At 35.3% G+C, this 27,171-nt stretch overlaps 1 protein-coding gene across 1 annotated transcript in view; it reads left to right on the forward strand.

Moving 5' to 3' along the window:
- Window positions 1-27,171, forward strand: part of LOC141835079 (protein SABRE) — a 64,551-nt gene that overhangs the window by 22,090 nt on the left and 15,290 nt on the right. The window contains exons 6-11 of the mRNA XM_074722505.1: window positions 5,189-5,362; window positions 5,446-5,523; window positions 10,592-10,843; window positions 17,878-19,992; window positions 21,279-23,139; window positions 23,451-23,551. Of these exons, the coding sequence (XP_074578606.1) occupies window positions 5,189-5,362; window positions 5,446-5,523; window positions 10,592-10,843; window positions 17,878-19,992; window positions 21,279-23,139; window positions 23,451-23,551 (4,581 nt within the window). The remainder of the gene's footprint in view (window positions 1-5,188; window positions 5,363-5,445; window positions 5,524-10,591; window positions 10,844-17,877; window positions 19,993-21,278; window positions 23,140-23,450; window positions 23,552-27,171) is intronic.

Raw genomic sequence — 27,171 nt, forward strand, 5'->3', positions numbered from 1 at the left:
GTTGCTACCTTGATTCTGCCTCATTTCCTCATCAGTATGCTAGCTTCTCAACAACAATTTATAACATTTCTTCACATTTCTCCTTTTTTTCTCTTCTCGTTTTCGTGACTCACATAAGGAATCAGAGGATCATGGCTTCGATTCCTTGTGTTTGCTCTTGTGCTCATCGAGTTAATGTAGGGTACCACATGACATAGGAACAACACAAATGATATAGGGTGATACCGTAGCAGCATGAGCAGCATGAGGTCAATCACCTTTGCCATCTAGTTATGTGTGTTGGCTTCACGTCATAATGAATATTTTTCAGCATGCTACTTGGCATGACTTTATATTTTATTCCATGCCTAGGATTGAGATTCTATATAAGAATGGTAAGGGTATAGAGGATTGAATCATAGCTTTGTTTCAGGAGGTAAATATAATTATTTGAATATATGAATTACATGGATGCATGTGTAAAATGACAATAAGAAAATTTGTATAGGTAGAGGACCATCTAGAACTCTACTAATTTTCCTATTCTCATGACATTAAAGTCATAACATCATCTTGAGAATTTTCTTCCTCATTCATGATTTCATTGTCGTGCTTTCATCCCACAAGTACGTTCTGTGGTCTGTGTGCTCAGCAATTACAGCATTTGGCTGAATTTGTTGATTGGCTCTTAACTTTTCATTCATGACATGACTTTCTTCTCTGTTGATTGGCTCTTCATCTTCTCCAACAGTCGTTGAATCCGAGACAGATATGCACTGGAGCCTGTGTTGGTTAAACCCAGCATCTGAACTTCAAATTTGAAGGCTTGAGTTTTTTTCCTAGGCATCCAAGTTTGTGAAATTATTATGTTCTGATTTTCAGATTTCTCTAATCTCTAGTAGTTTTTCTGGCACATCAAAATTATCCTTGTTTTTCAATTACTGATTTCATGTTTTGATCATATTCTCGGCAGATTTTTGGTTTCCTGTAGAGAATTGCTGCTGAAATTGAATACTCACAGGATATGATCCATTCTTCAGCCACATTACCATCTTTCATCCCTCTGCCATTCCAAGTTTATCACACAGAATTCTTACATTGAATAACACGGAATTTTTATACTTGAAAACGGCCATCATGAAAGATTTAAACATGTTTATAGATCTCAACACAAGCAAAGTTGGCAAATAATCAAATGAAATTAGGAAATACAAATATATAATTAGACTCCTACTAAATCTAGTTTACCTTCTAAATTAAACATACCAAAACTACTTAAACATCCCAAAAGTTAAAGAATTGCCAACTTAAAACTTCCTTAGAGACTCACTCTTAAAGAGGAGACCTTATCAAACTTAATCCTTACAAATCCAAACTTAAGATAAATTAAGATTCCCCACCAAAATTCAACCCCATTGAGTGGGAAGAAAGGATAATCCAAATCAAGATTTGTGATGCCGAGCATAGGTGCGAAGTGTATGACTATCAAGTGCTTTGGAAGGAGATGGGTCTTGCACTTGTTGATTGATACCATCAAACAAGTCAGGAGCAATTTAATGAAGCTCGTCTTCGGTGATCCCATCATGATCTATCTTTAGAAATCCTTCCAACAAACCAAGTACTTTTGATTGTTTCAAGGAGTTATGGTGATCTAAGAATCAAGTATACTCCATTTGAGGAATTAATTGCATTGTTGAGGGAAACACATACTCTAACTAGTGGGAAAATCAAGAGGAAGACTCAAATTCCTTTTGATATAGCAATAGTCCTCAACATTGACAACTGAATTTATGTTCAAATAGTTGGAAAGTCAATATAATAAGCATTAGTACTTTTTTGTTTTTTTACGAAAGGGATCAGTGGAGCTCTTTAGAAAGTGCTTAGGGTGAATATGAACCAGAAAATAGTCTCAAAGTTTCATTAATATGCTTCCTAAGTCTCATTATTAGTGCAATTTTCCTATTGATATTTGCATTGCCAATATCAGTAAGCTTCGAACTGTGCTTGACAAAATTTTCAATAAACTTTGAAGAAATGGCGAATGGAGGAATCAAATCATCAAATTAATGATCTCCAGACCTCTAAGGTCATAAACAACTTTAAAAAGACATTTTCCTATAGGTTGATATAAAAAATTGCATAGGCAAACTCAATGATCAACAAAATAAAATCCCAAATTCTTGTTTTTTCATTCACTAGACACATGCATTTTCTAGTCTATGTATGAAATGCAATGCAAACTTAAGTTGGGTTATAAATAACTTCCATAAGGGGGTTTCAAAAATAATTAATAAATTTACATCCCTATCCATCACTATCATCCCTACCTGTCACTATTGTCGTGGATGTAATGTGATTTTCTAAATTTCATTAAAGGATATTTTAGTCAATGATATGGATTATTTATTTATTGCAAGGAATAAAATGTTATTGTAGAAAACCTATCTACAATTAATAATTCAAATCACAACTTGAATTAGTTTGGGGTAGCCCTGAAACAAAGTTGCTGTCGTTCATGAGGAATCAATGGTAGTTTATTAGGTTATCTAATTGAGGTTCATATTGTGAACCATTTCAACTTTATGAACCGGGAACCATAAGATTCATATTATTTCTACTTTACTAATATTAAAAGACTATTATATTTAATGTCGTTGTATACTTAATGAAACACATAGCCCCAAATATAAAAAGTAATAAAATAAATTAAGCTCAAAGTGTGCTCAAAGTAGTAATAAAACAATTATACCTATACTAATACTTCAAATTAATTAAGTTCAAGCAATAATAAAACAAGTTAGTTCAGATAAAGTTCAAAATAGTAATATAACAAATATACTTATACTAATTCTTCAAATTAATTAAATTCAAACAGTAATAAAGTAATAAAGCATTCAAGCAGTAATAAAATTATAGAACACTTTTACATTTCTAAATAGTTACACCCTGATGTATGGTGATATGAATCAAGTGAGCCATTAATTTCTTTTACAAGCAAAATCAGTGAATTTTATTTGATTAAAATGAAGGCACATAATCTTTTCATGAATGGTTGAATCATGATGAGCATTTGGAAATCTCGATTACCTGCCACTGTTTTGTTGATGTGATGAACTGAGTTGTTGTGCAAAAAAAAGAACATTGCTTGTCTCTAAGTCTAGCTGAAGCCTCTTTGAAGTCCTCTGTTCGAGGGCTGGGAAAGGTTTGAATCCAGGTGTAGGAGCTACAGAAGCTGAAGAGTGACGGCTAGGAGGTCATTTTTGACCCTAAATTACTATGCAAATGCCTTTTTAGTCGTTGATGAGAGTTTAAAATGGATTTATAAGATGAAACTTGAAACACTGCTCTTATAACTCATTTTGAATCAGACATTGAATAAGACTGTTTCACATTTAGATCCAAATCAATTCAAAACAGTTGGCTCGGGGCATGATGTTCATTTATAATAACCACCTTGCATACCCATATTCTATTTGGTTCCTATGGCTATTACACATGTAATTCTAACAATGTCACATCTCAAGGATGACCAATAAACTTTTATCTAAAATGAGGGCTTGACTTTATCTTTCTTAAAATGCCCAGCACGACCATGTGTGTGCAATTCCCAAAATGAGTCTTACTGGTCTATCTCCTTGAAATGATAGGTCGGTGGATTGATTGAAAACAAGAGATAAGTTAAAGGACGGATCCTCTATTTCTCTTGTAAAGAAAAGATGGAAGATAGAAGTTTAAAGAGGTACATTTAAGCATCCACCCTTCATAATTTATCTGCCCAAATTTGTACCAAAAGCTAATTGATAATTGTTAAACAATTATTGTGTCTTATAAAAAAGTGATATTTCCTCTTCATTTACATCCATTCAAGGAGATTACTTGAAGGATAATTTTATTGCCATCCTTCCTCTCTATCTTTCCATTATTTTATATATTTCACACCATTCAATTTAAGGAGTGATTTCCTTCATATTTGGGCATAAGCACACTGTTGATGTGGAAATGCTGTCAACATTGTAGTAGAAAAGCCAAAGAATGGAGAGGATGGCTGTGTAGTTGCATTAAAACACTAGTCAGTCAGTTTATATCTAGTACGTATTGTTGTAGTCTACTATTTGGTTGTGTGAAGTAGCACAAAAGTAGTGGTCAGTGATGCTCTGATATTGTTTTTCTCTATATTAACTGTTGTGTGTAGCTGTTGTAATAGAGTAGTGGGAGCATGTAATGAAGGTGAGGAGTAATGAGAATAGGAATATTAATTGAAACATTATATATTGGGGAACAGGATAGAGACGAGGTGCATATTTCTCTCAATAGGGGCATGTTTTAGCTCTTAATTTTTTGTTTCACAATTATCCTTTTGCTTGATGATCAGTTTTTACTCCTCGAATGAGATAATTATGCCACCAGCATGGGTCAAAGGGAGAAGCCAGCCATTCCCATGGTTAATCCAGCTCATTTTAGGAATAGACTTTTTTCTGATGTGCTAGTGCAGGAAAGTTGTCTGACACAATTCATCGGCAGAGCCCATAAGTCATTTCCTCAGTATCTTGATATTTATTACTATCTTTTAGTTTTTGAGTGGTCATCAATTATCTTGCGACATACTCCCGTACAGCACAACTAAGAACATTCAACAAAATTAAACATTTTTTTATTATGGCGGTATGGCCAGAATAAATTTGTAGTTCATGCCATGTGGTATATCAACATTTACTTTCCAATTGGTTGGTACATTTGATGACCATATTATACTGGATGCTCCGGGTTTCAGAATCTTGTACCACCTAATATGTACCACTCATACCAAGTGGGTGATTTGATTTTTAAATCTTTTTTGCTCTTCAAATGAGAAGTACTACTTTTAGCTGAACATAGATGATAATTTGTTTTACATTTTCAATTGAAATAGACAGGTTGTAAGTTAATGATAACATATCGTTGATGTTTGCTACTGTTTTTCTGTTCAGCTAACGTCAGATTTACATGCCTTTGAACTTTATATTGATGTGATTTTTTTTCTTTGATCCTCTGACTTGATAAACTCTGTTGGTTCCTTTCAATATTTTCTTTGGAAAGATTGGATGAGATTAAGTTTCCTGTCGTAGAGGAAGTTGTGAATTATTTTATTACAATTGATTCTATTGTAATAGTGCCTAATGTAGATTAGGATCAACTTGACTCTTAACAAGACCTATTTGCATTTTGGAAGGTTAGCTTCAGTATGCCAAAACTTGATGTGAAGTTTATGCACCGAGGAAAAGATATTATGATTGAGAACAATGTCAGGGGCATACATCTGAGCAGCAGTAAATCACAGCTGCATGAGGAATCAGGGGAGACTACATCACATTTTGATGTTCAAGTGGTTTTCAGCGAAATTCATGTACGCATGAGTTGTAATTTTTGGTAATATGCATTCCATCTTTATTCAAATTGTTCATGTAATTAACACTACTGTTATTTCAGTTATTAAATGAAGGGACTAGTTCAATCTTGGAGATTATGAAAGTTGCTATTGTCACATCTTTGGATGTTCCGGATGAAGTAAGCCCCTGACATCTGATTCCCTATTCTACTTATTTTCATTGCTTGCTCAGTGACGTGATCTTAACATGCTTTTCTATGAAGCTCTCTTCCTAAGTGTGATTCTTTCAGGCATACAAATAAGTGAAATTTTTTATTAACCATATGTTTTACCCTTTTTTTCTAAGAAGTCACTCAAACTTTATGAGATTCCATTTTTTCCCCATTGCTTAGTAGTCATTGCATTTTTCCCAATGCTTAAGTCTATTGACTCTGGTCAACAATTAATTCATGCCAAATGACCATTTAAGGCAACACGAGGTTAAGTTTTGCCTTTGACAGTTTGTTTGACCAGTCATAGTAAGGTGCAGAGGTCAGAAGGTGTTACATGCAACATTTTTATAACCTCTGGGATGGTGATATAGAATCTCTCAAAACATGAGGAGCATTCTTCATTGGTAATTTTTGGTAAAATTAAAATTTTCCTACATATAAAATCTTCTGGGTCTCCTATTGTGGTCACTTACATTAACAGAAGTTTTGCCATAATCTAAATTTAGATAATTTAATTCCCTTCACTGTTTATGCTTATTCTGAAAGAAATAAAAACAACTTTTCCCTTAATTATAAAAGTGGGTTGAAAACTTGTTGAACAAATTTGGGAAGGCTTCTTGAGATAAAGGCACTTGCCTTCTGCCCGATTCTTGAAGTTCGTATGGTTAATATCCAAAATTGCATCATAACTATTGGTTTTTTACTTTCAAATATGATATACTTTTTTCCTTGATTTTACATCAATTCTTTGGACAAACATTCAAACTTGTATTAATTGTAGCCAGATATCATCCTAAATTGCTAATACAAATCATATGGATATAAAATTACCAATAATATTTAATATTTTGTATGTCCAAAATGGACAGTTTTTGACTAGGGCAATTAGACATCCAATTTGGATCAGTTCACAGTTAACAATACGGTATGGTGTAGTGCACTACAGGAGCTATCAGATCAATCTTTGGAACAAAACATAGTTCATATTGATTCACAAACATTTTATGATTGATGGTCATCAGCAAGTTCAATTTCAATTTGTTAATGTTTGATGGTAATCAATGATTTCAATTTGTCCATTAGACTACACGTGATTTTATGTTAAAAATATTATTCCTTAAGAGGCCAATCAATCAGCTATAACATCTTGTATTTGCCTCTATTTTTTTACTCAAAACATCCTCTAAACTTTACAATGTTAGAAATAAATGTTTAGATGTCCAGTTTAACAGAAATAGGAATTGAACTACAGTAACTCATACTTTGTAATGGAAAAATTGTAGAAGCCCAAGTATTAAGCATCTAATGGGGGTTATGCATAATATGAATTTTGGTAGATCTATCAAGCACAAAGTGTTGCAAACCTACTATGCCCATTTGAATGGACAAGCTATCTCTGTCAAACTAAATTATTCAAGTTGGTACAGTATATTTAGAACCATGGTTTAAAATTTCATATCGTGCTAAGCAAAATGGATAAAATTTGTCATTCTGTCCGTCGCCGTCCGACTCCGATACTACGAGCTGTCGCAAGGTCACAGAGGCACGCTGCGATGGGTAGCAGAGGCGTTGAGATCCCGTATTATTTTTGTTTTTTTAAAAATTATTATTATTATTTTTTAATATTTAGGTTATTTTTTTAGTTAATATATTTTATATTTAAAAATTATCGAAATCATATCGGCACGATACAGTACCTAAACCGTAGCATTTCGGTCTGGGATTGAAACTCCAATATGGGTTGAAATTTTAAACCGTGTTTAGAATTACAACATGCATTAGGTATGCAACTAGATCTGCATATGAGAAATCATATATGGTGTGATTGATCTCATAAGTTAGTTCCATACTCACTTAAACTTTGGCATGATATTCACAAGGTGCATTCATCCCATCTTATTCGTATAAATTTATTGCCAACCCTTTTCTTAATTAGCCTTGATTGGAACATGGTGAAGTTTTGCTCAATAATCATTTGTTTGGGCTGTGAGGATGGTTGATTGAAATGACTTATATGCTCTTTGTGACCTATCACATCATCTTTATCCTCTTTTCTGCCCTTTGCGCTAGCACTGCCATGGATGTCACTGTCACCATTGTGTCTCATCCATCATATTGTACCATTTAAAGGGCTATGTATATCTATTTCCATGAAATCTTTCACATAATATCTTTCAAGGGTCTATCATCCTCTTTAATAGCTGGCCTTTTTTGTTGCTTTGGCCAAGATGTTGGACGATCATTTGGTTAGGATGGATGTTGAGACTTAAGAGCATTGCAACTGAGATAGAGTCATGGAGAGCATTGGAATAGGATGCGTAAAGGTTGATGTTAACAGTACAATAATATCCTGGTCCCCATGCCACTCAAACTCTAGTACAAGTGTCCGACATGGCTGTGGATCTAAGTGTGACATAATTGTTTTGCAAAATTCTTACGAGTGATTAATAAGAGTGTCAAGTATTCCCTCGAAGTGTTGATGTTGGAGTGTCAATGATTGACATTGATATAAAGGGACACATACAGAAGTGCTAAGACTTAGTTTGATCCCAAGATTTAATAAATAAGACTATCTAGTGTTTCTTCTTAGATCCAATTACCACCTTCTCTCTCCTAGGTTTGTTTAGCTTCATGATTTATGCGCTACCAATATATGAAATACCAATTTATTATTTAGGCAGGGAAGGGAGACAAAGTGAAAGGGGAGGGAGAGTTAGGGATGAAGAGCATCTGTCTATTTGGACGGAACTAAGGAAGGATCCTTTGACCTCTCCTGCCCGAGTACGGGCGGATTGGAAGAAGAGGAAGAAAAAAAATTGTAAAAGACCAATATATATCCTTTCTTCATCACCAACCACTAATCGCCAACAGATTGCCAAGCCACCGTTAGACTATCATTGACTGAATTCAATTGATCATCATCATCAGCCATCAACAACCTCTGTCGAACCATTGCCAGTCATCGTTAATTGTTGACAAACCATCATTTTGCCACCAGATTAACCATCAAACCACTGCTGATTGTCAAATTTGACCACCAAGATCATCACACATTGTTAACGGGTCATGGCTGGACTACAATCACCATTGGATCCAGTCGTTGAACCACCGTCAACCATTGCTGACCAATGGTCAGACCACCATCAGTGTTGACCATCCTTGTCACCTTCTAAATAGAGGGAGCACGAGGGTAAAGATGAAAATTTTCATCTTTTCTTCCCCTCTCCCTCTTTTTCTCGCACTCCTTTCTCTCCAACCTCCCTCCCTCCATCCATTTGGACGCAGCACTAGTGCTATTTTTATCTTCTGTCTACTTGAAAAAAAGGAACACAAGTTGATTTCCTTGTGGTAGCTAGACATAAACCATCTTCGCCTAAGATCCTTTATAAAAAAATTGATTATACACGTGAATCAGATAAGGGGACCAACTCCAATTTACTACTGCTTCTAAGAGATTATTTTTGTGACCAACTTTCTCATGTTTATCTGAAGTTCAACATGATCCCAAAACTTTGGCCACCATTCATTGGAAGGTTATGCTTTAGCTAATAATTTATACTAACAAATTACTGATAGGCATAAATGATGATTTTTTTTGGAATATATATCTGGTTTTGTATCATGATGTAAAGATATTACCCTCTATTTGGAACTATCAGAAGCTTCATATAACAAACGTTCTTCATTTATATTGTTTGTTGTTGAATTTAGTCTCGCTCAATTGTTGCTATGATATATAATATAGCACGTTCTCATTCTCAACAAGGTGGTAAAGATATTGATAAGCATGATTAAAATATTATGCTATTTTTTGTTTTTGAAAAATATCAGTCTGTTTAAAACCAAGAATGTTACAACTAAAGAATTTAAATATACATGCCACATGCTTATCTTTGCACTTTGTGTTTCCCCTATTCTAAAATTGATTCAAATGTTGAGTTGGAATTTGGTCAAGGATAGCAAACTTGTTGCAGTATTTTATGCCATTTGTTGAAGCCTAAGTCCAACTGTGTCTTGTCTGATTAGCTTATTGGCCTACAAAATGATACATATCTTCAGTGTTTCTACTTTCAATTATAGTGGCTATCTAGTTGAATGCCATGTTGCCATGCGTGATTGACATAATTTTCATGTCATGGAAGAGATTCATAGAGATAATTCAGAGTCTAATAATAAGTGTCAGTGAGAATGAGGGTTCAACAGGGTTGGGGAGAGGGGGGGGGGGGCGGGTTATGAGCCAATATGGGTAGCATATCACCGCCAGTACATCCAATTCTGGTGGGCCACCCAAAGCTAGGTGATCCAGTTGCTGCTCGGAACAATACAGTTTTCCATAAATTGATTCATGGTACACTTGAAACAGATTTGTGAGTACAGAATTGAGCAAAATTGAAAAAAGTGATTGTATTTGAAACAACCTCAAATCTATATTTAGAGATTAACCTATTTTAAACAATGGAGAGGGGTTGCTTATATATGTTTTAATATTAGATGGTAAACATGCTCATTGATCCTGCCATAAGGTAACAAGATGGCATGACTGTTGGAAAGATAGCCATCAGTATTATGATATGATACTTAAACTCAAGTCATCACATCATTCATCTTGTAATTAAAGGAAAATGAGATCCATTGAGTTGAAAGGTGAATGGTGAGTTGGTACCATTTTCATTTCAATTCTACATGCTTTTGTGTATTCTCACTTTTGAAATTTAAAGTTTGTCTGGCTTCTCTAGTGTTGCTTATATTATCTTGTGCCACATTCATTAACCTATTGTGCTTGGTAGCCCCTTTTTCTTTACATTTTGTGTTAAGGCCAAGTAAACTTATCTGCTTTGTTCTTTTTTATTTTCAGTACCACAGTACTTGCATATAGAATTTTTTTCTTAGCTGTTTTTGTGTTTTGATGTCAAGGTAAATTTTCTCTCTTTTTATCTGTTGCAAATTTAACTTGTACAACTGGATATATATGTTATATGTCTTTGTTTATTCTTTTAACCTGGAGCATAACGTGGAAGTTTGTTTCTTGTCTCAGCGGCTTCTACCTATCAGAGTTGAGATTGATGTGAAGCTTGGTGGTACCCAGTGCAATCTCATTATTAGCAGATTAAAGCCATGGTTGCAACTCCTAATGTCCAAAAAGAAAAGTTTTAGCCTTGGGAAGGATAATTCTCGACATGAAAACTCTCAAACAAATCATGTTAAATCAATCATGTGGACCTGTACTGTTTCAGCCCCAGAGATGACTATTGCCCTTTATAGTGTTACAGGACTACCGCTATATCATGTAAGTTGGCCATAATAAGAAGAAAATGTGAAAGCTGCTTTTGTTAGAAAGATTGCTGAATATTACTAGTACAGTAGAATCATAAGGTATTAATAAGACTATTTCCTTTTTATCAATGATATTACTCCATCAATATATCTTTTTTATGCTTATCCTTAAAACTAAGTCCCTAATATGATATATTTTCTCCTAATTATGTGTATAGGCTTTGCTTATCCTCAATGTCGTGTTTCTTATGGAGGAATACCTAGGGATATAAAGGTGGGTATTGATTTTGTTCAATTCTTTGGAGAAAATTTGAGAAAAACAACTCTCTCCCTTCCATTCATTTTGTTCCACCCAAATTAGCTGAAAAACATTTATGTTCCGTTAACTTTTGAGGAAATACTTCAAGCTCAGAAAAGCATTTTTTTTGGATAAATAAAAATATATTAAATTCAAAGAAAAAGGGGTACAATCAGGATTAGGCAAGCCCAATCACCATCATCTGCCATCCAGCCTAGGGAGCTACTTATGTCTGGCATAGCGTCAGATCAGAGTATACTCCCTGTCGAGTTGTAAATAGCTGTGTACAGAGAAATAAACAGCCGTGTACAGTAGGAAATCCCTTAAGTTAAGGGGTTTAGTTAGAAAGATATCTTATATTTTGGAATAAGTTAGTCCTAGTTTCCTATCTTATCTATTGTAATTTTGTATATGATATTGTGTATTCCCATTCTGAAAGTAATAGAAGTGAAATCAATTTTTCCATGTGGTATCAGAACCCTAGTTTTTTTCTGGGTTTCTTCTTTTTGTTCAGCCTTCATCTCTGATCTCTAATCCTTTTTTTTCCAGCCTTGATTGCTAATTCTCTCTTTTTTTCCCGCTTTTGCCTTTCGTCATCATGGCCGATTCTCAAACAACCATTTCTAGCAATCCTAGCCAATCTATTGTGTTTGATGACTACAGTTCAGTCCATAAAATTGACGATCTGCAGAATATTCGGGCTTCCAATAGTCTCAACGGGAAGAACTACCTGAAATGGTCTCAGGTTGTCCAGGAAACTTAGCTATATCCTTGGGACGGGATCTGCCACGAATGATCTAGCCTTTGAGGCATGGGATGAAGAAGACTCTATGATTATGTCTCGGTTATGAGATTTCATGGAACCATCCATCAGTGATACATGTATATTTCTCACTATTGCTAACGAAATTTGGGACTACATTACCCACACTTACTCAAAAGCCCGTAATGCTACCCAAGTGTATGAACTCAAAGTCAAAGTGGGTGCTACTAAGCAGGGAGATAAAACAGTCACTGAATATGCTATTGTTTTGCAAAATCTGTGGCAAAAACTGGATTACTACCAAGTAATTGATATGAAATGTGCTGCAGATGCTGCTGTTTTGAAGAATTTTATTGAAAAGGATTGTGTATATGATTTTTTAGTTGGCTTAAATCCTGAATTTGATCAGGCCCGAATCCAAATCATTGGCAAAGACTGCATACCGTCCCTAGCAGAGATGATCTCCCTACTCCGGGTTGAGGAAAGTCGACGAAGTGTGATGCTTGAGCCTCAACTCATGGCTGGATCAGCTCTCACTGCCAAAACTGATTCACAGGAGAAAGATAAGGGTGGTTTGCCTCTGATTAAAGACAATAAAGCTCATATTTGGTGCAACTACTATAAGAAACCATGCCACACCAAAGAGACATGTTGGAAACTACTTGGTAAACCACCAAGTTGAGAATGGGGAAGTCGTGGGGGGCAGGACAGACCTCAGGCACACCTGGCCGAGCAGTCCCATACCGAAGACATCCCAATTCTAGGCGGATTCAACAGTGTAGAAATTGAGAAACTTCGAGGATTGTTGGGTTCTCTTGATAAATCATCTGGCATGTGCTCTTTGACTTTCTTAGGTATCCCCTTGCTCCCTTTTTGCATGAATACCTCAAGCAGTTTCTTTGATAACTCATGGATAATAGACTCCGGTACCACATAGCACATGACTTCCAATTCTCAATTTTTCTACACTTATAACCCCAGCCCAAGTAACAGAAAAATTGTAGTAGCTAATGGATCGTTAGCTACTGTTGCTAGTTTTAGAGATGTTCACCTTACCCCTAACGTCCTCCATGTACCAAAACTATCTGCCAACCTTGTTTCCATTAAAAAATTAACTATTGAACTTCACTGTCATGCCATTTCCCCCCTTCCTATTGTGTTTTCTAGGATAAGGACTCGGGGAGGAGGATTGGACTTGCTAAGGAACATAGTGGACTTTACTACCTTGAATTCACTAAGAGAATTAGGAATAAATTGTCTCTGTCTTTTCACAGTTCCTCCAATAAAGACAACATTTGGTTGTATCACAAACGTCTTGGTCATCCCTCTTTTTTTAGGGTTTTAAAAGTCATGTTTCCCCATTTTTTTCAAAGATTGGATGTTTCTAAGTTTCAGTGTGATGTTTACGAATTGGCAAAACATTCTCGTGTACCCTTTCCTATTAGCAATAAAAGAAATTCTACTCCCTTTCATATGATTCATAGTGACATATAGGGTCCTAATATTCCCAATGTTTCTGAGGCTCGATGGTTTGTCTCCTTAATTGATGATTGCACTCGGGTTACATGGTTGTTTCTCCTCAAACAAAAATCTGATGTCAACATTGTTATTCCTAATTTCCGCTCAATTATTCAAAATCAATTTGGAGTGGAAATCTTTAGCTTTAGGACCGACAATGCTAGCGATTGAATAGAAGAAAGGAAAAATGGACATTTATTCAACATTACTCGTGTCATTCTCTTTCACAACAATGCCCCTAAATCCTATTGGGGAGGTGGCTGTCCTTAATGCCACATACATGATAAACAGACTTCCCTCACGTGTCTTGGACAACAAGAGTTCCATGCAACTCCTCAACAATTTCTATCCTCATTTTCGAATCACAAATGGGTTTACTCTTAGGATTTTTGGGCGCACTGCCTTTGTCCATATCCACGGTCCACTATGAGATAAACTAGACCCTCATGTCATCAAATGTGTGTTCCTTGATACTCATCCACTTAAAAAGGGTACAAGTGTTACCATCTTTCATATAAAAAATTTTACACCTCAGTCGATGTTGCCTTCTTTGAGCATACCCCATTCTTCCTCAAGTCCTATCCTCGGGGAGATTTCAATGATAGAAGATAGCACTTGTGAGTCATTTGCACCCATTAACACTCTTGATCTTCCTCCTACTCAAATCCGTACTGAATCACCTTCTATTCCTATTCCATTTAGTGAGTCACCTCCATCTTCCTTTCCATACAGTGTCCCTTGTGATGCTCCAAGGATTCCTCAAGTATATTCAAGGAGAAAGGCTGCCCCAGAAGTGATATAGGTCCAAGAACCTCACCCACAAACCTCCAACCTGATACTAGTATCACAATAAGATTTGACCTACAATTTACTGAACCATCCGTTGACCTAACAGACAGCCTTGACCTTCCCATTGCTCTTAGAAAAGGTACTAGAGAATGCACCAAACACTCTCTCTACCCTCTATCTCACTATGTTTCTCTTAAACATCTTTCACCAGCTCACAAAAAATTCATTGTGAGTCTAAATACCATGATTGTTCCTAACACTGTTTCTAAGGCATTGCCAAAAAGGGAATGGAGGGATGCCATGAGGGAGGAAATGGATGCATTAGAAAAGAATAAGATATGGGAGGTTGTTGATAAACCAAAGGGGAAGAACATTGTTGATTGTAAGTAGATTTTCACACTGAAATACAAAGCAGATGGATCACTTGAGAGATATAAAACTAGATTGGTGGCAAAAGGAAATAATGCTGTCAGAGTTCTACTATCTTTGGCTGCACACTTCAACTGGCAACTCCTACAGTATGATGTGAAGAATGCATTTTTCCATGGATATTTAGATGAAGAAATTTACATGAACATCCCACCAGGATTTGCAGGAGATATTGGTAACAGAGTATGTAAATTGAGGAAGACTCTTTATGGTCTAAAACAATCTTCTAGGGCATGGTTCGGAAGATTTGCAAGAGTCATGAAGAAGTCTGGGTATAAACAAAGCCAAGGGGACTATACTCTCTTCATTAAGCACTCAATTGCAGGGAAGGTGACGACTCCTAGTCTATGTAGATGTTATCATTGTTATTGGAAATGATGAAAAGGAAAAACATGATCTAAAGCAGAAATTAGTGGAGGAGTTTGAAATAAAGAAACTGGGCAAACTGAAGTACTTCCTTGGTATTGAGGTAGCATACTCTACCAAAGGAATTTTTATTTCTTAGCAGAAGTATGTGACTGATCTGTTAGCTGAAACAGGGAAGATTGGGTGTAAGTCGATTTCTAGTCCAATGGATCCAAATCACTAGATAGGAGAAGCTAAGGAAGAGCCAACTGTTGACAAAAGCATGTATCAGAGGTTGGTTGGTAGACTCATATACCTTGCTCAAACTCAGCCAGACATAGCATATGTTGTGAGTGGAATCAGCCAATTCATGCATGATCTATGAGAATCTCGCCTTCAAGCTACTTACAGGGTATTGCATTACTTGAAAGGCACTCTGAGAAATGGAATCTTGTTCAAGAAAAATGGACACTAGCTTTAGAAGCCTACACAGATGCAGACTGTGCATATTCTCTAGTGGATAGAAGATCAACTATAGGATATTGTACTTTCCTTGGTGGTAATTTGGTGACATGGAGGAGCAAGAAGCAAAATGTGGTGGCGAGATCATCTGCAAAATAAGAATTTAGGGCCATTGCTTAAGGATTATGTGAACTACTTTGGTTGAAGATTATTCTAGATGATTTGAAAATCAAATGGGAATGCCCCATGAAACTCTTTTGTGACAATACGTCATCTATCAATATTGCTCATAATCCTATTCAACATGATAGGACTAAGCATATTGAAATTAATAGACATTCCATCAAGGAAAAATTGGAGGAAGGATTAGTGTGTATGTCATATGTCCCTTCGGAACTATAATTGGCTGATGTGTTAAGAAAGGGGCTGAACAGTTCAAGATTTTATGATCTTATAGTCAAGCTGGGAATGGAAAACATCTATTCCTCAACTTGAGGAGGAGTGTCGAGTTGTAAATAGCTGTGTACAGAGAAATAAACAGCTATGTGCAGTAGGAAATCCCTTAAATTAAGGAGTTTAGTTAGAAAGATATCTTCTATTTAGGAATAAGTTAGTTTCTTATTCTCTCTCCTAGTTTCCTATCTTATCTATTGTAATTTTGTATATAATACTGTGTATTCCCATTCTGAAAGTAATCGAAGTGAAATCAATTTTTCCACTCCCAATGATTGATATACATGAGTTTGCACATTCTTGAAGATCTTCTCAATATCTAACTGGCCCTTTCCAAAGAAACTACTATTCCTTGCTCGCCAAATATAGTGAATCATGGAAGACAAGGCCAAGTGACAGGCAAGATAAAAGGAACAATTTATTTGAAACAATAAATCTTCTCAATATCTAACTGGCCCTTTCCAAAGAAACTACTATTCCTTGCTCAAATATAGTGAATCATGGAAGACAAGGCCAAGTGACAGGCCTTTGTTAACACCTTATTCCCTCGATAGTATTGTCCGAAGACTCGCATCATCCGCATGTATGTAGACATCTTCTGTTGCATACAAAGCCAGTCTCTAATCCTTCTCCATAACTTCGCAATAAGGGGGCACCTAAAGAAAAGATGCTCTTGTGACTCTAGCACCTGACGGCAGAAGGTGCACTGCCGATCCTTCAAATACATCTGCCTGTCTCTAATGGGGAGATGTTGCTACGCCAACATCCAGAATGTAACTGCATGACTCGACTGAATATATGCCTTCCACAACATCCAGAAGGTTGCCTAAAGAAGTCATAAGCCCTAGCCACTCCATCACCCCGAACAAACCAATCTACCAGCATCAACCTCCGGTGTTCTAACAGGCAATAGGATAAGATCCCGCATCCGAAGCAACCGCTTAATTAGTGGGGAATCTGTGTGGATGACCTCCCAGGATCATGATAAGCATGAATGCATGTCTGATGGTTCCTGATCATTTACTATTTTTAGTTCTCCACATGAAATTTTTGCTTTCTGTTTCTGAAATTGCATATCTGCCATTTTGGTTGTCTGCTTTATTTTTATGTTAGTTCTAAACTATTTCCTTCCTGCAGAAAAGTGGGTCTGTTGTTGCATGCTACTTATTCAGGTCCTTAGTTTTTTTGTTCTTTCTAAAGTAGAATATCTTGTCCAAATAGCTTGCTTCTTAAAGTTCTGGTTGGGACTTGTTTTCTACTGACATTCATGGCTAACCTAAAAGTATTTTATTGGCCTGGAAGCTGAGGAATTATTTTGTGATCACTAGTGAATTATGCAATCACTTGGTTGTTGTTGTTGTTGTTGTAGTGAATTATGCAATCACATATTCTCTCTTAATTAAAATAAGATATAATTTTCCTTGACCAGGTCTCCATGATACAAGTACTCCTAATACGGACTACATAATTGCATTGTTCAAGTCTATTATGCTTTGATTTGCAGTGGTCAGACAGTTTTCCAGAATGCTTAATTAACTTTCTTCTTCTCATTGTCTTCTTTTTTAGGCATCCGAATTATTCTTTTATTATTTTTGTTTCTTTGTTTGTTGTCCAGGCCACTGATATTTCCGCCCTTATAGTAATTTAGCCTTTTGTTTGAAGTTCTAAAATTCTTGTCATACTTTTTCTTTTATATAAATTTTGTAATGCTGTTAATTTTCAATTTCTTCACAAATAGAACATCTTTCAACATAATGTTTTAGTTAGTCAATTTTAGTTTGCTATTTTGTATGTTTGGATAATTATGTGTTTGATTATGAGAATATGCTATTTTTTATATTTTTCATCTTTGTATAACTACTGACTGACTTTGAGAACCTAGGATTGCATTGGTCTTTTTTCCTAGTGTTGGTGTGCCTGGCAAGGGCATATTTATATCAAACTTGTTATCATACTTTGTTCTCTTTCAAACTATTTGTACTCTATGCAGGGTTGTTCACAGTCTTCACATTTATTTGCGAACAACATAGCATGTAAGGGGATACAAGTCCACATGGAACTCGGTGAGCTACAATTGCACATGGAAGATGAGTACCAGGAGTGTTTGAAGGAGAACTTGTTTGGAGTAGAAACTAATTCAGGTTCTTTAATACACATTGCACGATTAAGTCTAGATTGGGGTCAAAAGGAAATTGAATCCAAAGAACAACAAGGTCTAACTAGGTGGATGTTGGTATTTTCAGCTGATATAAGTGGTATGGGAATAAACTTTGGCTTTCGGCATATTGAGTCTCTTGTATACAACTTAATGTCCTATAGAACACTAATCAAAACCTTATCATCTTCTAATAGAAGCGGTACAGAGTTTAAGGTTGCATACTCTAGCAAAAAGTCTGCAAAAGGAACACGAATAATGAAACTGAATCTTGAAAAATGCTCAATATGCTATCATGGTGAAATGGCTATTGAAGATACTGTTGTAGCAGATCCAAAACGTGTGAATTTTGGTTCACATGGCGGCCATGTAGTAATTAGTACATCAGAAGGTGGGATGCCACGTGTAGCAAATATTATTTCAACATTCCCAAATAAGAGTAAGATCCTCAAGTTCTCAACATCTCTTGATATCTTGCAGTTTAGTTTATGTGTAAACAAAGAAAAGGAATCAACACAGATGGAATTAGAGAGAGCTAGATCTTTTTATATGGAATTTACTGAAGGCCGTAAACCTGGTAGTAAAGTTACCTTGTTTGATATGCAAAATGCAAAGTTTGTGCGTCGTACTGGTGGTCTTACTGATGTTTCTGTCTGCTCCCTATTTAGTGCAACTGATATTACTACTAGATGGGAACCTGATGCTCATTTGGCATTATACGAAATTTTTGCTCGTGTTAAGCTTTTATTAAATAATAGCAAGATCCAACACTCTGACAATGAGATAAAGGTGTTGGCTGATAGACTGAAAGACTTGGAATTTGAAAAGGTTTCTATGAAAGATAAAATTCGAGCTGAAAAGCAACTTGGTAAACAAGAGTCGATTTTTGCTGTTGATGTGGAGATGTTAAGAGTATCTGCTGAAGTTGCAGATGGTGTGGAAACAGAAATTCAGGTGCAGTCTATCTTTTCAGAGAATGCTAGGATAGGTGTATTACTTGAAGGCTTTATGCTTAGTTTCAATGGTTCCAGGGTCTTGAAAAGCAGCCGAATGCAAATCTCATGTATTCCAGTTCCACCAGGTAACATACATGATGCTAAGGCACAATATAGTGTGACAAGGGATTGGGTCATTCAAGGACTAGATGTGCACATTTGTATGCCCTACCGGCTACAGTTACGTGCTATAGAGGATTCTATTGAGGATATGTTCCGGGGTTTGAAGCTTATTACTACAGCTAAAACAAGTAAGATTTTTCCTACTAAGAAGGATAGTTCAAAGACAACAAAAACCAAATCAACAAAATTTGGTTCTGTTCGATTTGTCATACGGAAATTCTCAGCAGAAATTGAGGAAGAACCAATTCAGGGCTGGCTTGATGAGCATTACTTCTTGATGAGAAATGAAGTGTGTGAGAAAGCTGTGCGTATGAAATATCTTGATGAGATTCTGTCTTCTTGCAACAGGGTTATGGGAAATGGGGATAAAAGTGATTTCAAATTCCAAAAAGCTATCCATAATGGAGTTGAGTTTGATTTGAATGATTTTTCAGCAATTAAGAGGTTGCAGGATGACATACACAGGCAAACATTCAAATCTTACTACCAGGCATGTCAGAAGATTGTCCATGCAGAAGGATCTGGTGCATGCTCAAGAGGTTTACAATCTGGTTTCCGAATGAGTAGTCGTAGATCTTCACTTCTATCACTTTGTGCTACTGAATTGGATGTAACTTTGACCAGAATTGAAGGAGGTGATTCTGGAATGGTCGAGTTCATAAAAGATATTGATCCAGTCTGCTTGTCTAATGATATACCATTCTCCAGGCTATATGGAAGAGATATTGATGTACATGCTGGTACTTTGATTGCTCAGCTTAGAGACTATACTTATCCTCTATTTTCTGGAAGTTTGGGCAAATGTAAGGGGCGTGTTGTGCTCGCTCAACAGGTTGCATTTTAAGTCGTTTTTCTATTTATTGTTTAAGTCGTTCTGTTTAATTGCATAGTTGATCTCTCTTTTCAGGTCTTTCAATTCAATTTATTTTTATTGTTTGGATTGTTCTGTCTGATTGAATTAATGATCTCTCTTTTCCTGTGTTTCATTTTATGATAATTAACATGGTTTCATTGAAGTGCCATCGGTTTGCAACTATATTTATGTTAGTTTTTCTTAAGATTCTTTTCTTATATTTAGGTTTTACAATCCAATCTTTTATTAAAATCATTTTTTTTAAAAAAAATAATAAGCAGTGCCTTGATCCATGTCCCTTGTGGTAGCACTTCTCTTTGGTTGTTATTCTTAGAGCCAGACAGTATACTTAACTTGTAGTTGTTTTGTGGTTTATACTTTATATTCATTTAACTAAGTTTTTCTGGTATAAGAATTCCGTTGAAATGAATTGGTTCAGAATATGGATGTACATAATTAGCCTTGTGTACTCCTACATACTTCACGGAAGCTTGAGGCAGTAGTTAATGGTAATTAAATGACAGTTGAACTTTAAATGAAAAGTTATGACATAAAACATTCATAATTCGCATTGTATAGTCCCACTTATTGTATGATGATGTGATTTTTTTGGAACTTTCCCTGAAAGATGACAAGATAGATTGGTACTAGTCCCACATATGGGATGATGATATGTGATTTTGTTGGAACTTGTCTTGAAAGATGACGAGATAGACTGGAGAACCCACCTGGACATTCAATGCATTTTTATGACTAAATATCAATGATGTTGGGGTATTTCTACATTTATTGGTTGAACAATTAGTTGTGAATAGGGAGAGCAGGAAAAGTAAAACTTTGTTAATGATTGTACTATTGAGCTTGGAACTAATCGATAATGAAGCACAGGAAGGTTGATTATGATGAGTGTTTTAAAAAGGGATATAGTAATTATGTCACTGGGATAAAAAGATCCATCTTAGTGTAGTTATGTTTGGACTATAGATAGTGTGTCTAGTGTGCTTTCTATAACTTAAGTCTATACCAAGCATCATCTCCCATGCATCATCTTTTGTCATTAGTGATGTATGAGCTTACTTGTTAAAAACTTTACAACGTGCAATATTTATAAATGGGCACTTTTGGTTGATGACAGTTTGATTAAGAAGAATGCTGAACTTGAATTATTTATTAATGCTCTCATTCATGGAGTAGCTATTGCCCTACATCTCGTTATGTACAATGCTGAACTTAATAGAATTGTTCTCTTTTCCTTTGGGTAACAGGCAACTTGTTTCCAACCCCAAATACATCAAGATGTATTCATTGGGAGATGGAGAAGAGTGTGCATGCTCCGGTCAGCTAGTGGAACAACTCCACCAATGAAAATGTACTCTAACTTGCCTATATACTTTCAGAGAGGTGAAGTGTCTTTCGGAGTGGGATATGAACCAGTATTTGCTGATATAAGTTATGCATTTACAGTAGCTCTAAGGAGGGCTAATCTTAGCACCAGAAGCCAGAGTTCTCATTTAAATTATCATAATTCCTCAAATCCTTCAACTGCTACAAATTTAGTGCTAGAGAGTCAACCGCCTAAAAAGGAACGTAGTTTACCGTGGTGGGATGATATGCGATACTATATCCATGGAAAGATTGTGTTGTATTTTAATAAGACTACATGGAACTTACTTGCTACTACGGATCCCTATGAAGAATTAGACAAACTTCAAATTGCTTCTGAATACATGGAGATTCAACAAACAGATGGGAAAGTTTTAGTTGCTGCAAAGGAATTTATGACTTATATAAGCAGTTTGGAGAGTTTGTTAAAAAGTTGTAGCTTGAAGCTTCCTGTTGTTTCTAGACCATTTATTCACTCCCCTGCTTTCTCTCTTGAGGTTGTAATGGACTGGGAGTGCGAGTCTGGAACCCCTCTGAATCATTATTTACATGCACTACCTAAGGAGATGAAACCACGAGAAAAAGTATTTGATCCATTCCGGTCAACTTCGCTTTCGTTAAGATGGAATTTCTCTCTAAGACCTTTTCTGCAGGATGGATTGCTAGATCAGGCCATCTATGAGACTTCACAACAGTTGGAGAACATTGATTCCCCACTTATGAATCTAGGAGCCCATGACTTAGCATGGGTGTTTAAATGGTGGAGCCTAAATTATAACCCCCCATATAAGCTACGTTCTTTCTCCAGATGGCCTCGATTTGGAATCCCAAGAGCTTCCAGATCTGGTAACTTGTCTCTAGACAAGGTTATGACCGAATTATGTCTTCGTCTTGATTCCACACCTTCTTGCATCAAGCATATGCCTTTAGGCGATGATGATCCTGCAATTGGTTTAACTTTTAAAATGTCAAAATTGAAATATGAATTATGCTACAGTCGAGGAAAGCAGCTATACACCTTTGAATGCAAGCGTGATCCTCTTGATCTTGTCTACCGAGGACTTGACCTTCACATGCTGAAGGCCTACTTAGATAGAGATTGTAGTTCATCTGCAGTTCATGAGATTCAAGCAACAACTAAGAGAGCTTCAATGACAGGTAAAGTCAACGATAAATTCATCCAGCCACATAATTTTACGGAAAGAAGTAGGGATGATGGTTTTCTTTTGTATTCTGATTATTTCACGATAAGAAGGCAAGCACCTAAGGCTGATCCGGAAAGATTATTGGCATGGCAAGAAGCTGGAAGAAAGAATCTTGAGATGACCTATGTTAGGTCGGAGTTCGAAAATGGTAGTGAGAGTGATCACACACAATCAGATCCAAGTGATGATGATGGGTTTAATGTTGTAATAGCTGACAATTGCCAACGGATATTTGTATATGGCCTCAAGCTCCTTTGGACACTTGAAAACCGAGATGCTGTCTGGTCCTGGGTAGGTGGAATATCTAAAGTCTTTGAAGCTCCCAAGCCTTCTCCCTCTCGTCAATATGCACAGAGGAAATTAATTGAAGAACAACAGAAGAGAGATGAACCTGAAGATCCTCGTGGCGACATCTTAGTCTCCTCGACTTCTGCAATACATTCTGGCGGTTCTGCTTCTAAACAAGCTGAAACATCTGAATCAAATTCATCAGGTTCTTCTTCAGCCAAAGCTGAATGCTTACAATCTGATATAAATGGTGAGTTCAAAAGAGCTAATCTCTCATTGTAGATATGCTTGAGTAGCTGCATAAATTGGCACACCAAGAATTGGTAATTGATTCATTTATTGTTTAACTATGCACATTTGCACTCTTTTCTTATCTCCAAACCTTTCATGAAAAATTATTCTTTCAATTCATTTGGGGCTATTTCTGTATGTTTAGAAATACTAGTTTTGAGAAGAAACGTTGACCCTGTTTCTCAAAAAAATGATCTCTATGTTTTGAAAGCCTTTGCTACTACATACATGTTTATGTTTCTCTAATCATTTGGTATTACCATCCACCAGTAAAGCCTGGGCAGATTGATGATCCAGAGGAGGAAGGGACACGCCATTTTATGGTTAATGTCATTCAGCCTCAATTCAATCTTCATTCTGAGGAAGCTAATGTAAGCAGATTTGGCTTTGTTTGTTTAAATCAATCATTCCAAAGTTATGTTCGGAATGGGAAATGCATCAGACCTCTTTACTGCCTTTATTTCAAGCATTGATTCAATTTTTTTTAATATTAGTTTTCTTCTGTATTATTTCCTGTCAAATGGGTCAGTAGAAATAGTTATAGTAATGGTTTTAAAAGTTGGCTGATTCCTGTACTGATTGCTTGAGTTGGATCAGAATCTTAATGATTCAATCCTGTTCCGACTGAATCTAGGATTAGTTTTCAGAGCTTGTTGGAAAACGGAAGATATTCTCTGATTTAGTAGGGTTCTTGTGGTAAATTGATCTAATGAGTGATGGTTGGGAGGAATTGATGATTTTCAAAATTGCCTGATCTCTCATCAAGACCCGAATTCAAATCAAATGTGAATCATGACTAAAACTAATTGGGTTTAAGTCAAAGTTCGACCCAAGACTCATCTTTAAATTCCTCTTTCCTCTCTCCCTCTCCCATGCACTAAACACCCAACAATAAAAAGGTAGAATAAAATTCAGCGAAAGAGAAACTTAGTCAAACTTATGAATATGGAGAAGAATAAAGAAAGTAATCCCCTCCCCACTCTATCGTCTTCCAATCACTAGTTAACATCTCACCCCTACTATTCTTAATCCTCTAAACTCCTTTATATAGTTCCTCTCTTCGTTTGCTGCTTCCTTGATGGAGTTGATGTTCTTTGTAAAGAGAATTCCATTGGTTTATATATGAGTGGAGGAAGATATGAACCAGGTAAAAGAGAAAGCAGAGATAAAGGAGATCCCAATCTGCTTTTTCCATTTGTAAACTACAAGGAAGGCTCCTTATATAAATTATATAACACCGTTTTATAATATGCTACGAATAATTACTAATGCATATTATTGTAACAACAACAATAATCAAGTCTTATCTCAATAGGTGAAGTCGGCTATATGGATCCTCCTATGCTATTGGGTTTTATCCCCCTACTATATCATCATCTATATTTAAATAAATTTTATCTTGTTTTAGTGTTAATAACTAACTCTTCCTCTTCTTTTCATTGAATGTGTATATTTATCATAGTTTCATATCGCTTAACTGGAGAATTTATTGGTCATTTAAGTACATGTTCGTATCATCTTAAATGTGTCTCTTGAAACAACTTCGACTCTCTCTAATATTTTCATTTCTTATCTTATCTATCCTTGTATGCCCGCATATATACCTTAACATCCTCATCTCTACGACTCTTATGTTTTGTTCGTGTGCTTGAGTCATAGCCTAATATTCCACTCTATATAACATAGCAGGTCTAACCATCGTTTTGTAAAACTTTCTTTTAAGTTTTAGAGGAACTTTACATTCACAAAGAACACTTTATGTTTTCCATATCAATCATCCTGTTTGTGTTTTATGTCTGTCATCTCCTACATCCTTTTGCAGAAACGATCATAAATACTTAAAGCTCTCAATTACATGTAATTCATTATCTCCTATCTTAACTATTGTCTTACTATGTCTAATATTGCTAAATTTAAATTCTATATATTCTGTCTTTATTTTATTAAGTCTAAAATCTTTTGTTAAGATTCTAACTTAGCATTGACTCTTTCACGTGTATCATCTATCAAAATAATATCTACAAACAACATGTACCATGACAACATATCTTGGATATGTTTAGTGAGCTCATCCATGATTAGTATAAAAGATAAAGATTTAGGGCTGATTCTTGATGCAATCCTATCTTTATAGGAAATACATCGGTTAATCAACTTGGAGGCTTCACTCTTGTCATTACATTCTCATACATATCCTTAATTATGTTGATATACATTATATTAACATCTTTCTTTTCTAGAATTCTCCACATAATTTTCTTTGAGATTCTGCCATAAGTTTTTTCTAAGTCGACCAATACCATGTGTAGTTTTCTTTTCTCAATATTTTTTAATTAGTTGTTTGAGAAGATGTATCTTCTATTGTTGATAATTTTCAAATTGATTTTCGATCACCGTGATCTCATTTTTTAATTTTTTTCTATCTTTCTTTTCTAAAGTTTCACGGTATTACTCATTGACTTAATGCCCCTATAATTTATATAATTTTGTACATTTCCTTTGGACAGAGGACTAGAGTACTTATCCTCTTTTGATCAGACATTTTTTTTCGTTTTTAATATTAGGTTGAATAACTTCGTAAATCATTTAATACCTTGTTTCCCTATGCAATTCTATTATACTTTTATCGGAATATCATTTGGTCCAACAACTTTTTCATTTTGCTTCCTATTTAAATCTTGTCTACTTTTAAAGTTTGAATTCTATGGTAAAAATTTAAATTTTTATACTTCTCTGACCTACTTAAATTACCTTAAGTTAAGTTGGTCGTCTAAATGTTTATTAAAAAGTTGATTAAAATACTTTTTTCATCACTTTTTATTTCCTCATCATTTACTAGTACCATATTGTATTCATTTTTAATGTATCTTATTTGGATAAAATCTTGTCTTCCTTTCTCTCGCTTTAGTTGTTCTATAGATGCCGATTTTTACCTTCACTTTTTCTTGTACTTTCTCGTTCTACTATCAAGATTCTTTTCTTGATAATGCACACCCTTTTGACTCACCAAATACGTTCTTGGTCACCATTTTCAAATTTAATGTCATCCCATCCCATGTCGTATTCGAGTTGCCATATATTTATCCTAATAGTTGTGTTCTTACCTTTTCCTTAAATATATTTTGGTTCCTATCCTTTAACTTCCATCATTTGATTTTAGAAGTCGTGCACATCTTCCTTCTATTGATACTGTACTTGAAGTGCATATGTAATACTATTAATTTATGTTAAGTAGTTAAATTTTCTCAGGGATGACCTTGCAATATGTACAAATCTTTTTATACTTCCTGATCATAAGAAAGTCAATTTTTGACTTCTTGTTCTTATTTTTGAATGTACTCAAGTGCTCTTCTCTTTTGTTAACAAACGTATTAGCTATTGTAAGTTTATATGCTGTCACAAAATCTAATATAGTTTACAAAATCTAATATAGTTTTTGTTCATTTCTTATTCCAAAATCATAATCTCATGTATCCTATCATATTCCTTATTTCTTACTCCTACATGCCCATTTAGATCTCCTATGAAAATTATTTTTTTGGTAGAATTTTTTGTACTATCTGATCTAGGTCTTCCTAAACTCTATATTTGACATTTGCATCTAATCCTACTTGAGGTACATATATGTTAATTACATTAGTAGTTTCTTTCGTCATGACTATTTTAAGAGTTATAATCTTATCTCCATTTCTAGCTATTACTACTACATCTTTACACCAATTATCCACGACAATAACTATTATATTTCTTATTTTACTACTTGTGTATCATAACTTAAAACTTGAATTTTCTATCATTTTTATATTCTCTCATATTCATTTTGTCTCTCGTAAATACAAAATATTAATTTTCTCCTAATCATTATATCTACTATTTCTATTATTTTTTTAATAAGAGTTCACATGTTCCATGTTCTAAATTTAAGACAATCAATATTTTTATAATGTTTGTTACTATCCAACCTATGGTGTGAAAATTCTTGTATATTAAT

The sequence above is a fragment of the Curcuma longa genome, chromosome 9 (genome assembly GCF_044706935.1).
Source record: "Curcuma longa cultivar G26 ecotype Majalengka, Jawa Barat chromosome 9, ITB_CL_G26_1.1, whole genome shotgun sequence".
In the NCBI taxonomy this organism is placed as follows: Eukaryota; Viridiplantae; Streptophyta; class Magnoliopsida; order Zingiberales; family Zingiberaceae; genus Curcuma; species Curcuma longa.